This window comes from Solanum tuberosum, unplaced genomic scaffold (genome assembly GCF_000226075.1).
Source record: "Solanum tuberosum cultivar DM 1-3 516 R44 unplaced genomic scaffold, SolTub_3.0 scf00154, whole genome shotgun sequence".
NCBI classification, from domain to species: domain Eukaryota; kingdom Viridiplantae; phylum Streptophyta; class Magnoliopsida; order Solanales; family Solanaceae; genus Solanum; species Solanum tuberosum.
The window spans coordinates 907,809-922,085 of NW_006239079.1; the positions used below are offsets into that span (position 1 = coordinate 907,809).

General features: G+C 33.2%; 3 protein-coding genes across 3 annotated transcripts in view; all 3 read right to left on the reverse strand.

Moving 5' to 3' along the window:
- Positions 1 to 8,969, reverse strand: part of LOC107061655 (probable (S)-N-methylcoclaurine 3'-hydroxylase isozyme 2) — a 20,423-nt gene extending 11,454 nt beyond the window's left edge. Inside the window, exon 1 of the mRNA XM_015311306.1 lies at positions 8,464 to 8,969. Coding sequence (XP_015166792.1) covers positions 8,464 to 8,931 — 468 coding nt within the window. The 5' untranslated portion in view covers positions 8,932 to 8,969. The remainder of the gene's footprint in view (positions 1 to 8,463) is intronic.
- LOC102582415 ((S)-N-methylcoclaurine 3'-hydroxylase-like protein) lies at positions 7,078 to 8,296 on the reverse strand. The gene is made up of 2 exons (XM_006353288.2): positions 8,069 to 8,296; positions 7,078 to 7,827 (listed from the first exon to the last, which is right to left on the reverse strand). The coding sequence occupies exons 1-2, from the start codon at positions 8,279 to 8,281 to the stop codon at positions 7,537 to 7,539; spliced, it is 504 nt and encodes a 167-aa protein (XP_006353350.1). The 5' UTR covers positions 8,282 to 8,296; the 3' UTR covers positions 7,078 to 7,536.
- Positions 8,970 to 10,690: 1,721 nt separating the features above from the next.
- LOC102599616 (probable (S)-N-methylcoclaurine 3'-hydroxylase isozyme 2) lies at positions 10,691 to 12,100 on the reverse strand. Its single transcript, XM_015311271.1, has 4 exons — positions 11,752 to 12,100; positions 11,419 to 11,588; positions 11,124 to 11,291; positions 10,691 to 10,984 (listed from the first exon to the last, which is right to left on the reverse strand). Exons 1-4 carry the CDS (start codon positions 12,098 to 12,100, stop codon positions 10,691 to 10,693), a joined length of 981 nt encoding a protein of 326 aa, XP_015166757.1.
- Positions 12,101 to 14,277: the final 2,177 nt, after the last annotated feature.

Here is a 14,277-nt window from a genome sequence, read left to right on the forward strand (position 1 = left end):
AGTTAAGAGTTAAGCTTAGAAGTTAAGCAAGTCAAGGCGATGTCGTTAAAGCTTTTCAAGAGTCGTTATTGAATGTTTTAGCTTTGTCTTAAGGCTCAAGTTTCAAGTTAAATATAGAGTTTCAAGTTAAGTCAAGAGTTTCGAGTTAAGTCAAGAGTCAAGAGTCAAGAGTTGAGTTCATTTCTCAAAAGCTATTAGGGAACTAAGTATTCCCAAAGAAGTTTATAAATGTTTTCACATTTAAGATGAGAGGAAACTGAGATTTCCAAAAAAGTTTTGAGAAGTTTGAGTACTATCTCTTTTGAGCAAAGATGAGTTTTGCAAAAGAGTTTCTAAAACATGATTAGTATGGCAAATCGAGTATGTCATCAATGTTTAAACAGTATGGTCTCTAGATATACCATCAATGTTTAAGCAGTATGAATATCCCGAGTCATCAATGATCATATTAAAATATGATTTTGAGATGTCTTTTAGAAAGAGTTTTCAAGAAAAAGGAACTATGATTCCAAAAGAGCCTTTGGGCTAGATTTTGAGTAATTATCTCAATTAAAGAAAGATGTCTTTAAAACACTTATGAGCTAAAGTATTTTGGGAGTAGTATCGAGCACCGATTTGGGGACGCGAGTTCATATTAAACTCAACTCTCCATAAGAACCATGTAGCCAACATGGGAGTTAACGGGTCATACTTTTTAGATGAACCCGTAAAGTTAAGCTAGTGGATCCACTTAATAAAGTTAGCTTCCTATATCACGACAAGGTGTAGGCTCGGGGCGTGACAAGTGCATCACATACAATCCATCTTCTACTCTACCAATCCCCTTGACCTTCCCAGACAAGAGATCCTGAAAAACACAGTGAGTAGGGAAAAAGGAAACATAGCAGTTTAACTCTTTTTCAGTTTGTGTACAGACAACATGTTAAACTTGAATGTTGGTATGCACAGGACTTCGCTAATCATGTCACATTCATTTAGCTGTATACTTCCAATATGTGAAACTATGGCAGATTCTCCTGTAGGTAGCTGCACCTTCCCTCTACTATTTACTATGTTCTCATTAATCAAATAATGATGATTATTTATCATGTGATCTGAGGCCCCTGTATCTATGATCCACTTCAAATGAGAGTTGGAATTACCTGACATGTTGACACTGCTTTGAGGGCTGCATCCCTGTAATATCTCAAGCATCTGTTGAAGCTGCTGGCATCTACTGCTGACAATCACCTTACTGCATATTGTGATGCAGATTGGGCATCATGCCCAAACAATAGGAAGTCCATAACAGGATACATGGTTACATATGGGAACTCACTGATTTCATGGAAGGCCAAGAAATAGGACACTATTTCAAGGAGCTAAGTTGAAGCTGAGTATAGGAGCTTGGCTTCTACAGTTGCAGAGGTTGTGTGGTTGGTTGGTCTCTTTAAAGAACTAGGGGTTCAAGTGAGGTTGCCAATACACATACACAGTGACGGCAAATCAGCTATATAGATAGCTGCCAATCCAGTGTTTCATGAACGAACTAAACATATAGATATTGATTGTCATTTCATCAGGGAGAAAGTTCAAATGGGAATAGTTCAACCAGTGTACTTCAATACAACAGAGCAACCAGCAGATATACTTACCAAAGGACTCACCTGTTTGCAGCATAACTATCTACTTACCAAGCTAGGAATGAAGAATGTTTTTCATACACCTAGCTTGAGGGAGGATGTTGAGCAGCTGGTTAAGTGTACAACTATTGATTAGTGTTAGTGAGCTGACGATTAGTTTTTAATTAACAGTAGAAAGTTAGTTAGAGTTTTGTTATTCAGTTAGATAGCTAGATAGCTAGATAGCTAGCTGCTTCAATATAAAGCATTGTAAAGCATCTTTTCAGTTAGACTTGTATATTCACATTTTTTATCAATGCAGAATCTCTTTCTTCTCCGTTAATCAGAATTGTTCAATTCTTCATTTTAGCTTGTTGAGAGTTACTGAAATTAACAAATTCACCTCGCATTTAGTCTTGAGTTAACTTTTTATAGAATAGCTATATGTTAGTGCATGTGCATAGTTATATTCATGCAGCTGTGTGCTAGTGCCAGTTGTTAATTATTATTTTTTTCTTTTGAATATGAGTGGAAATTATTAAATGAGAACATTGAACTAATCCTAAAATAGAAATAGGAATATCATGTAATAATATATCTGTCTTAAATTTTTAACTTTATTGAATCATATATAAGAAAAAATTCTCAACCTAGATTGCTATAAGTTTTAGCTATGATTTAGGCATAGCCATTATAGTTCTCTCCAAAAATAATTTCAAACGATTAATATATCGCTATATCTGATAGTATGTAAAAAAAAAATCTTTCTTATCAACTTCCCATTGTGAGACGTTTGCACATGATCTAATAATAGATTGAAGCATAATATCTCGTGGGAGGTACACCTAGGGAATATATCCAATGAATTTTATTTAACATTATTTGAACTAACCTACCAATTGTCTTAAGATTATTAATTCTGATCGATCTTGTATACTCAAAAAAAATTCTCCGGATACAATAAATTCAAGAAAATATATGTAGCTAATGAAAGAAAACGTGTTTGTACTTGAATAGCACTATAACCACGAAACATTTAGCGGTAATAAATTTTGACAATTGAGTTGATGTCACTACATTCAGAGTCTTTTCAAAGTCTTTAGCGACATTTATATAGAGTGTGTTGGTTATAAATACTCATATTAATTATTGCCACTAAATATAATATAGCGACAATTATATTATTGCTGCTAAATCGTTTGTTTTTGTTAGGGTAGGCTTCAAGCTCTATGGACATATATACATGCATTTCCTAAACATTAGTTTGCCTCTTGGCTTCCACATAAAATGTCAGTCATTGTCAAGGAATCAAACAAAATGGGGGAGAAACTAAAATAGATTGCTAGAGAATGGAGAAAACTATTGGGGGAGGCTTTAATTGATGATGATGACTACTCCTATTGTTTTCTAGCTGCATCTATTTTGAACTAGCTAGTTCCATTGCAATTGGCAGCCAGCCTAAAATGTCCCTCCTATTATACTATATGTATTATTGATTAAGATTTTAGTATGAGTAATGAAGCTCTTATTCAAAGATGTACTAGGAATTAAGAATTTTAATTTGTTGAAAGACTAATTCATATAGTTGTACTAGGGAATATATATAATTTTGTATAGGATTTGATACTTGTTTTAGTTTATCTAATTCATGTTTAAATAGAACTTATAGTCAAATTTAGAGAAAATGGTCAAAAATCTCCCTAATCTATATTCGAATTTCCAACTACACACTTTAAGTTCATGGGAGTCCTATTACCCACTTGAACTGTTTACAATTAAAATTATTACCTCCCTAGATGCTTATCTGGCAAAGCAAAAAAAAAAATTAGATTTTTATTTTAATGTTTCTTTTCATATTTTTTAATTTTTTCCTCTTTTTTCTTAATTATTCTTATCTCATTTTTAATTTGTTTTCTTCCTCCCAGCAACTGGCCGCCATTGAATTTCATCACCCCTCACCATCTTGAAACAATCGTCTTCCCTCTTCACTATGTCAATCGATGCACCACAAATCGTATATAGCAATTTCATCCATCACTCTCCACAATCAAGAACTATGCACCAAAAATCTTCCAAATCAAAGCAAAATTCAAGCTTGAATACGCTTAATATAGTGACACTCAACTAATTTTCTTTAAGAAATTGTAATACTAAGGAAATTTCTAATCCTATATTCAATATCCAACAGATCTATGGAAAAAAAAATTCAACTGATTTTAACAACTAGACAAATTCCTGCAAATCTGAAAATGCAGCGCCATTCTTCATCTTCTTCATCCCGTTGCTCTGAATAATTGATGCAAAATCGCCTTAAAACTTCTTTAAATCAAGCAAAATTTTAGATATAAGCTTTTTTCGACATTTTGATTTTTTTTTATATATTACCCATTCTAAACGATACTTGTTTGTGACAAGTCGAATTTGAACCCAGGCCTTTTGAACCAACTTTAATGGAGGTTTTAAGTTGGTTGTTCACATTTTAAACCATGAGCTTCCGTTTTTTGCCATATGAAACTCTTCAAAACACCAGCTAATGTTGTTCCCAATCCAGAAAATAGATCTAAAAATTTCATATAAAAGCTCGTCGGTATTCATGGAGTTTCAATGTTCTTCAAATCTAAAAATTGCAGCAATAAACTTAGTCAAAAACTCAAACTTAGTGTTTTTAGCTTGAAAAATTAGCAACCAACAATGTCATCATCAACTAGTTTCAAATTTGAAGATCAAAATACATCCATAAACTTTCATGTTATGACCTTTAACTGTAATTTAAAACAATAAATCAAAAAGGAGAAAGATTAATTTTTTTATAAAAAAAGTTTTTTATAATATTCCACGTGTCAAATGCGTGAGTTTCACCCGTCAACATAGATATGGTTGTGGTATTTTAAGAGTGTAATAATTTCAATTTTAAACAGTTTAATGGGGTAATAGGACCCCTATAAAATTGAAGTGTGTAGTTGAAAATCTGCATATAGATTAGGGGGTCATTTGACCATTTTCTCGTCAAATTTATATAGGAATAGGTTTTTCACTTTCTATCTAGTTTCTTGTAGTGGAGAGTTATTGAAATTATTCAGAGATTTATGATATTATAAATAAATTATTTTTCTTCAAGCTCTTGTTCATAACTCAAAAATAATAAATTGAAAACTTTCAAAAACAACAAACATTATCCCTTAAATAGGAATCCATAGCTACAGTTTCACTAATTAGAACTCGCAACAATAGTTTGATTTTGCTATACATTTGTATTTTTATATTTTGCAGATTTTGGAGGAAAAAAATATAAATACAAATTGATATGTATCAAAATGAGTACATATTAGGAGGAGAGACGAGCGAGATCGACAGAGAGAGGTGAGAGAATTGTATTTTGCATTATATTTTGAATTTATTTAGTGCACAACTATTTTGTATTTTGTGTCAATTGTATTTGAAATACAACGAATACAATTGTATTCATCCGCTCTTTGATTGAATACAATTGATATTGAATATATTTGACTAAGAAGATGAATGCATATTGTATTCGTATGAATACACGTACAATTGATACAAAAATACAAATACAGTTTTCGAATGCAATTGATATAAAACACAAATCTCTCACTTATATTTAATTGAATACAATTGATATAAAATACAAATATTTTCTCCAGCATTTTTTGTTCTTATATAAAAAAGGATATACATTAATCGTCGACTCAAGAAAATTATATGCAATAATATATTAAAGCTTTATATCGCCAAAGCTCATTAGTGAGGTAAGCGAACTCGATTACGCTAGCGTTCGGCTCCAAGTTTCCAAATAATATTTCATCCTAGTTTTTGGTTAAATTACAACATGTATTTGGCTCCAAGTTTTTTCAAGAATATTTTACTATTTTAAAAAATATGATTTATACACATAAATTCTAAAACTATTAAAGATACCCATAAATTTGTATTATCTATTCATAGTGAATAACTGAATATGTTCAGTTAAAAAATAACCTTATAACATAATTGATAACAATCAACAACAACAAAATAACAATATATGCAAGAGCAATACATTAATCACATATTCAAACTTGTTATTGATTCGGTTATAATTATAACCCATCAAAACAAATTGTTCTTTTTTCTCAATTTTATCACTTAAATTAGAACTCAAACTTTTTCGGAGGAGGTAGTAACAAATATTAGTTGGACTTAATAAATGACGGGTATTTTTTAATAAAATATAGAAATTTGGGGTAATTTTTTTAATTTTTTAAAATTCCCAAATATTAGAAGTTGGCCCAAATACTAGTTTTTTCTAGTATTTGGAAACTTGAAATACTTGACAAATATATTTGCTAAGTTATATGACCAAATTAAACACCACTTTTTAATTTTTTCCCCAAATTTTTTCCAAGTATTCTTGAGGCCAAACGGAACATCTCTAGTGGCAGTTGACAAAATGTTCATCAATTTTTAATTTTTCCTACAAAATAGGCTAAGATGAATATGGAGTCAATTTGATCATAATTGAGTCATCAAGTGATATATATGTGTCAAATTTTTACTTGGTAAAAAACAAGAAAGGGAAAATTACGTGTATAAACAAATATATACTAGTTAATTAGATAACATAGCTATAGTTTGCCTTAATTACAATTCGCGACCTGCTTTTAGCTATAATTACGCGGCTCAGCTTTTTAGTTTTGTATAATTCGCACGTTTGTATTATTTGGAATTTGCATAATATAATTTGTATAACTTTTGTATAATTCAGAATTTGTATAATATAATTTGTATAACTGTTTACACTTATGATTTTTGTAATTGTATAAATTCATTATTTCAAGTTTATACAAAAATAACTAAATTATACAAATGTACCTGCGAATTATACAAATTTGCAAATTATACAAACGAGACAGCTTAAATTGTAGCTACAACCCGTAAATATGCAAACTATAGCTATGAAGCATAATTAAATTTATTATAGTGACAAATTTGTGAAAGTTCCCCAAAAACAAAGAAAAACTACACTAATGGAATTGCTTAGTTTAGTTATGAGGCCCAATATTACTAGCCCAGAAAGTGATTAGTGTTTCTCCAAACTCAGTTAATAGGCAATTATAACGATTGGCAGCCTATAATTTTCAAAAACTAGAAATCAAATTTTAAGAGATTTTGGAGATACTTTCTTTCTTCTTTCTTCCCACAAACTCTAGCATAATACTTTCAGATCGAGCCTATCAAATCGTATATAGTCCACCAAATTCGGATAACTAATACACGCTATTAAATAGTATTCTTAAACATTCTATCAAACCGACACGCAAGTCCAGTAATTCATACGGCATACAATCAAATAAAATACACCATATATACATTCCAAATATACCAGAAATACACTCATTTCATAATTAGTAACATCCACACCTGACATAGGAATAACATACACCCGAAACAATTATTTCACGACCGAATCATCACCATATTGATCACCAACAATCACCAACCATTCTATCATAACAATGCAAAAACTAATTCCATTCTAAAAAATAAGATAGCTTTGGAACATAATAGTATAGTTTTTATTTGCAAGTGAAGGTACATGTTGCATATGGAGAACAAAAAAGATATACACATTACATAGGGACAATGAGTAGAGGCTTTTCTTTCTGTAGAGTAACACCAAACTTTTCTTCCATATCTAACTGCATTGGATCCTCACCATTAGGAAGTGACCACTCAAAGTAATGGATCAAACTAGCTAAAATCAAGTGAATTTCTTGTCTAGCAAAACCTAAGCCAGGGCATATTCTCCTCCCTGCGCCAAATGGTATGAACTCAAAATCTTGACCCCTGAAGTCCACCTTGGAGTCAAGAAATCGCTCTGGCCTGAAAGATAATGCATCTTCCCATGTGTTGGAGTCACGCCCTATTGCGTAAGCATTCACAAACAACTTCGAGTTCTTTGGATGGTATAATTCATAATCTTACACGTCTCAGGAGCACGACGAGGAATCAAGAAGGGAGTAGGCGAATGGAGTCTCAATGTCTCCTTGACACAAGCAGCCAAATATGGAAGTTCACTGATGTTTGATTCTGTGATTATATCATTTTCCCTGAATTTACTTGTAAGCTCAGCCTGAAGTTTGTGCATAGCACCCTTGTTCCTTAGCAACTCTGCCATTGCCCATTCAATTGTTGAGGTTGTGGTGTCAGAACCCGCAGAAATTAATTCCTGAAATTGAAGAACAAGATTGTGTCATGTCAGCCACAATTAATTTTGACTAAAAATTTCACATTCACTTCATCAAATTTTGTCGGGTTGATGTCTCAGATTGTCACTCAACTAATAGTTATCTTTCCTCTTGACATTTTGACACAATAACTATTAATTGAGTGACCGTCTGAGAAATCAACTCTCGAACTCTCCTATTTGAAACCAGAGTATATTGGTTCTAAAAAAATTGAGAAATTACTGTCACTAAGATATTGATCTGTAAATCTGAGAATCCACTATCAATCATGACATCCAAAAAATCCGAGCTATGACGGCTAATTGCCTGCCTTTTTTCCTTGACAATTTCACTCCAGATGTTGATCAATTGACTCTGATATATTTCTGTCTGCTTTCTCAATCCCTGCAGATCCAGAGCCTCAAATAGAGGATAGAAATCTGATATATTTGGCATAGCTCCCAATTCTATAAAATTTTTCTAAAAACACGTTTGATCTCACTGGTGTTTCTTTCATAATCCAAATGACATAAATCTTTTGAAAAGAAAAGGTTCCCTAACGTGTTTAAAATGGTACCAAACAGAATTTCAGAAATCTTCACAGTTTCCCCTTTCCTAGACGTAAGAAAATGTATCATTTCCGATACTTTTTTCTCCCTCAGAGCAGCCTGTGACTCTACCGCTTTGGGTGAGAACAAATGTGTTCGACAAAATGCCCGCAAGAACTTCCAGTGATTGCTCAAATCACTTGAAAAGACAATTGAGTGTTGATCAATAACAGAGAGTTCATATGGAGCAACACTGGGTGGAAACCGGGCTGAGAGAAGACGATCTTGAGTCTTAAGGATTTCAGCTGCAGAATGAGGGGATGAAGCTACCACAACCAGTTGAGTTCCCAGCTTGACAGAAATCAATTGCCCATGAATTTGGGCAAATTTTGCCAGTGAAATATGAGGGTTTTTCCCCATTTGGAGAATATTTCCTAACACAGGCCATGGTCGAGGACCTGGTGGAAGATTTCCAGATTTTGGTATGAGTTGTTTAACTATGAGAAACAATAATGGAATGAAGATAAGAAAGGATGCTGGCAGCATATAATACTCCATTAAATCAACACAAGTATAATGAGAAGATATTTCATAATTGGTCAATAGACATATATAACACCAAGATATTCCAAGTTGTCGTACTCACTAGCCGCCATATAGGATTTCACCTACCTTTTTTAGAAAAAAACAGTCAACTTCTCTTATAGTATTATTTTTGGGAAAATTACACGGATAAGCAAACATATATTAGTTAATTAACTAATATAGCAATGGTTGAATTAATTACGGCTCATAGCTTAATTTTAGCTATAATTATGTTATCTCTCTCGTCTCTCTCGCCTCTCTCCTCTTTTATACATATACAAGTTCAAATTATATATATATATATAATTATATGACAGATATACAAATACAATTAGGCTCTCTCTGCCCTCTTGCTCGCGTCACTCCTCTCTCTCCCAATCTCGCTCGCCTCTCTCTTCCCTCTCCCAATCCTACTTGCCAAATATACAAATATATATGTATATCAGTTACATATATACAATTATTTGACATGTATACATATATAGTTCAACATATATACATATACAATTCGCCTCTCTCCTCCCTCTTCCAATCTCGCTCGCATATCTCCTCCCTCTAACATGTAGCTACGAATCGTAATTAGCAAACTATAGCTATGAAACATAATTAAGTTATTTTTGAGTGGTTATAAGCGAAAAATCTCTTTATAAGCTCATTAACAACATTTACACTACTGCTATTTTGTTTTATTGTATTAATAATAGTCAAGCAAACAATTCTTTGTATATTCAGCGCTTAACACAAATTTTAAAACTCAGACAAGTCGTAAATGTGAATTATTTTGAGTGAATATTATATCAAAAAATTCAAAATATTAATAGGAGCTCATCTCTAAAATTTGTAACAGTTTAAAAGAAATTTGAATAGTCAGGGATCTAAATAAAAAAAATTAGTTTGTTGAGGAAGATAAACTATTTCGATATATAAATATTATATAAACAATATATATGAATGTATATATAACATAACTATTTATGCAATTTCGATATTTATATAAAATAAAAAAAAGTTCAGTGAGGAAGATGAACTATTTCGATATATAAAATTGATTGTCTTGTGGAATGATTTGACATGACAATATTTCCACATAAAGACATACAACTTTCTTGAGATCAAATTTCATTTGAATCACCTACTATTTCATAATCAATAAACCTTGACATGATTGATCAAAACAAATATTAACAAATAATTTGTATCAATATTTGTTTCACTCTAATATTTTCATGATACATAAGTGCACCAATTGCACTAAAATGATATTTTTGTTTCATTCTAACGTGACTGAAACTAATCTTTCTTTATATAAAACGATCTCACAATCATAGGGGTACAATTTAATGGAATAACTTTATAACATTTTAAATCATTCAAGGATTTTCATATAATATGTACTGTCTAGCTACACATAATAATCATTTATTATCTTATTCAAGGTTTTCATATATTATCAAACTAAAAGAAATTTCATTGCATCCACCATAGGAGAACACATCTCCAAACAATACTGTCACGACTTTTGCGAAAAATCTTTATACCCTAAAGACACAAGTTATACTTAATATTTTTCTGATTTTACTTGTCGCACAATAAATCATTTATTTTGTACTCCCAGTGACATTATATCTTGGATATAGACTAAAAAAAAAATACTCATATTACATAGGAACAATGAGTAGAGGCTTTTCTTTATGTAGAGTAACACCAAACTTGTCTTCTATAACTAACTGTATTACATAGGAACAATGAGTAGAGGCTTTTCTTTATGTAGAGTAACACCAAACTTGTCTTCCATATCTAACTGCATTGGATCCTTACCATTAGGAACTGACCACTCAAAGTAATGGATCAAGCTAGTTAAAATCAAGTGAATTTCTTGTCTAGCAAAACCTAAGCCAGGGCATATTGTCCTCCCTGCACCAAATGGTATGATCCCAAAATCTTGACCCCTGAAGTCCTCATTAGAGTCTAGAAATTGCTCGGGCTTTAAAGATAATGCATCTTCCCAAACTGTTTGAGTTACGCCCTATTGCCCAAGTGTTCACAAACAATTTTGAGTTCTTTGGAATGGTGTAATCCATAATCTTACACGTCTAAGGTGCACGACGAGGAATCAAGAAGGGAGTAGGCGAATGGAATCTCAATGTCTCCTTGACACAAACAACCAAATATGGAAGTTCGCTGATGTTTGATTCTGTGATAATATCATTTTCCCCAAATTTACTTGTAAGCTCGGCCTGAAGTTTGTGCATAGTGCCCTTGTTCCTTAGCAATTTTGTCATTGCCCATTCAGTTGTTGCGGTAGTGGTGTCATAACCCACGCCTATTAATTCCTGAAATTGAAGAACAAGATTGTGTCATGTCCGTCTCAATCATCTTTTAAAAAGAAAACTCACACCTATTTCATCAAATTTGTCTATTAGTTTTAAGAAATTGATTCAAAGGTGATGAAGAAATTACTGTCAATAAGATATTGATCTGTAAATCCAAAAATCCACTATCAATCATGGCATCGAAAATGTCTGAGCTACCATGACTAATTGCCTGCCTTTTTTCCTTTACAATTTCACTCCAGATGTTGATCAATTGATTCTGATATACTTGAATCTGCTTTCTCAATCCCTGCAAATCTAGAGCCTCAAATAAAGGATATAATTCTGATATATTCGGCATAGCTCCCAATTCAATAAATTTTCTAAAAACATGTTTGATCCCACTAGTGTTCGTTTCATAATTCAAATCACATAAATCTTTTGAAAAGAAAAAGGTTCCCTAACGTGTTTAAAATGGTACCAAACAGAATTTCAGAAATCTTCACAGTTTCCCCATTCCTAGACCTAAGAAAATGTATCATTTTCGACACTTTTTTCTCCCTCAGAGCAGTCTGTGACTCGACAGCTTTGGGTGAGAACAAATGTGTTCGACAAAATTCCCGCAAGAACTTCCAGTGATTGCTCAAGTCACTGGAAAAGACAATTGAGTGTTGATCAATAACAGAGAGCACATATGTAGCAACTTTGGGCACAGATCGGACCGATAACAGACGATCTTGTGTCTTGAGGATTTCAGTTGCAGAAGCAGGAGATGAAGCTACCACAACCAGTTGAGTTCCCAACTTGATAGAAATCAATGGGCCATACATTTTGGCAAATTGTGCCAGGGAAATATGAGGGGTTTTCCCTATTTGGAGAATATTTCCTAACACAAGCCATGGTCGAGGACCTGGTGGAAGGTTTTGAGATTTTTGTATGAGTTGTTTAATGATGAGGAAGAAGAATGGAATCAAGAAAAGAAAGGATGCTGGCAGCGTATAATACTCCATTGACAACTGATATAATATAGGCGTCCACTAAGAGTCAATGGACTAGGTCCCTTGACACAGTAAGAACAGAATGTAAGCACATGCAGTAGTCAGCATCCACTATACGTCAATGGACCAGGTCCCTTGACTCGGCAAGAACAGTAGCTGAAGTAAGTGCAGAAAGTAAATAGCTGAAGGTAAAATTTGCACAAGGATTTTACGTGGAAACCTCCTTGCTAAAGGGAGTAAATGTAACACCCCAGAAATTTTTTTGAGCTAAGACTCGAACCATTTGTCGTTGTGAGTAGGATTTTACGAAGGAATTTAAAATTTCTTAAGTATTAAGGTCTGGTCACTAGATGTAGCACCTTGAGTTCCAAAAAGGACTAAATTGGAAATAGCAAAATCTGAAATTTTGCAAGTTAAGCTAAGTATGAGTTTTGGGTTGACTTCAAATGACCATAACTTCTAGCTCATGATGATTCAGGTGGGATACCAGATACCGTAGGTCAGATCTTTGAATTATCTTTCCAACGCCACCGAGCTTGCTCAGTTTTGATAACGTATGTGGGAGATATGTCCATTCAAAGTTGGGCTGTCTAGATAAGGAAAGTCAAAATCTGATTTTAGAGGGGTATTTTGGTCTTTTCCTTACCCAATCAGATTTAATTCATTTTTAGTAATAATTTAGGGCTCTAATCAGATTAGGTTCAGTTTTATAATCCTAATATACGCCTAGGGTTTTAGTTGAGAGTTCAAGAAGAGAAAATAAGAGAAAAGAGGAGTAAAGAGGAGTAAAGAGGAGAGGATCAAACCGTTCATCGAGAGTCATGCGTTTTGTTGCGGATTTTCGCCATGGGTTTAATCCCTAAGAGGTATGTAAGCTTCCATAGTGTTGAGTTTGTTCACCCACATGCCAAACATATTATTTTCAGCGAAGTTTCATTATCAAAAAGTTGAAGGATTTAAGTTCTTGATAGGTGTTCTTGAAGTTCATCCTAAATCTTGTTTTGTTGGGTTTTGATGATTTCTTGAGATGAAAGTGATTGTTTTGAGTGGATTAGTGTGTACATATGTTGGGTAATTGAATCTAAGGAAAACTTGAGAAAAGAAATTGATTAAAAGTGATTTAAGGTCAGAAAACGAGAGGAAGAATTCGTTAGTTTTGCCTGGGGCAATGCTGGCGCGACGCGCCCCCGTTGCGCCAGGAAGGCTGGGGTGACGTGCCAGCAGTGCGCCGAAAAAGAGCCCCAGTAAATTGGGGCCTGGATCGGTGTTTTTCACTAGTTTTTCATCATTTAGCCTATTTAAGTTATTCTAAAGTGTCCTAACATTTTTCATTGATTCTAACTACTCTAAATGACTTCTAAACATCTGCAAATCCTCCATGAACATGAATCATAACCTTGAATCCATAAATCCAAATTCAAGGTAGTGTTAAGAGTTAAGCCTTGAGAGTTCCTCCAAACATTTGAGATAGTCCCTTTGAGTTTTCTTTGAAGAACCTTCTACAAATTTAAGTAACTTGTTTCAAGACTCGAGCAAGTGAGTATGAAGATGAGAAGAATGTATTCATGAGTCTACTTTGTCATCATGAGACCTTTCATATCATGAACCATAACTTTTGAATTCATAATTTACATTCAAGAGAGAGTTAAGAGTAGAGTTCAAGCAAAGCTTTGTGTTCATTTGTGAATCATTTGAGATCAACTATCGATTTGAACTAGGTTCTGAAAAAGTAAGTATGAGAATGAGAAGAGTCGTATACATGAGTTCCTTATTGATATTTAGACCCTTGAGTCGAGTCGTTCATGCCCATTACTTCCGCATGAATTCCATAAATTGAGTATCATTGAGAAGAGTAGTATCTCCTAGTTCTAAGTCTTGATTATTGAGTTCCTAATCCCCTTTGAGATTATATTTCTAATCATGGGACTATTACATGTTACCCATGAAATCTTTGAGTTGAATTGTTCATGCCCATAATTCCGCATGAACCCTATAAGTCGAGCAGTCTT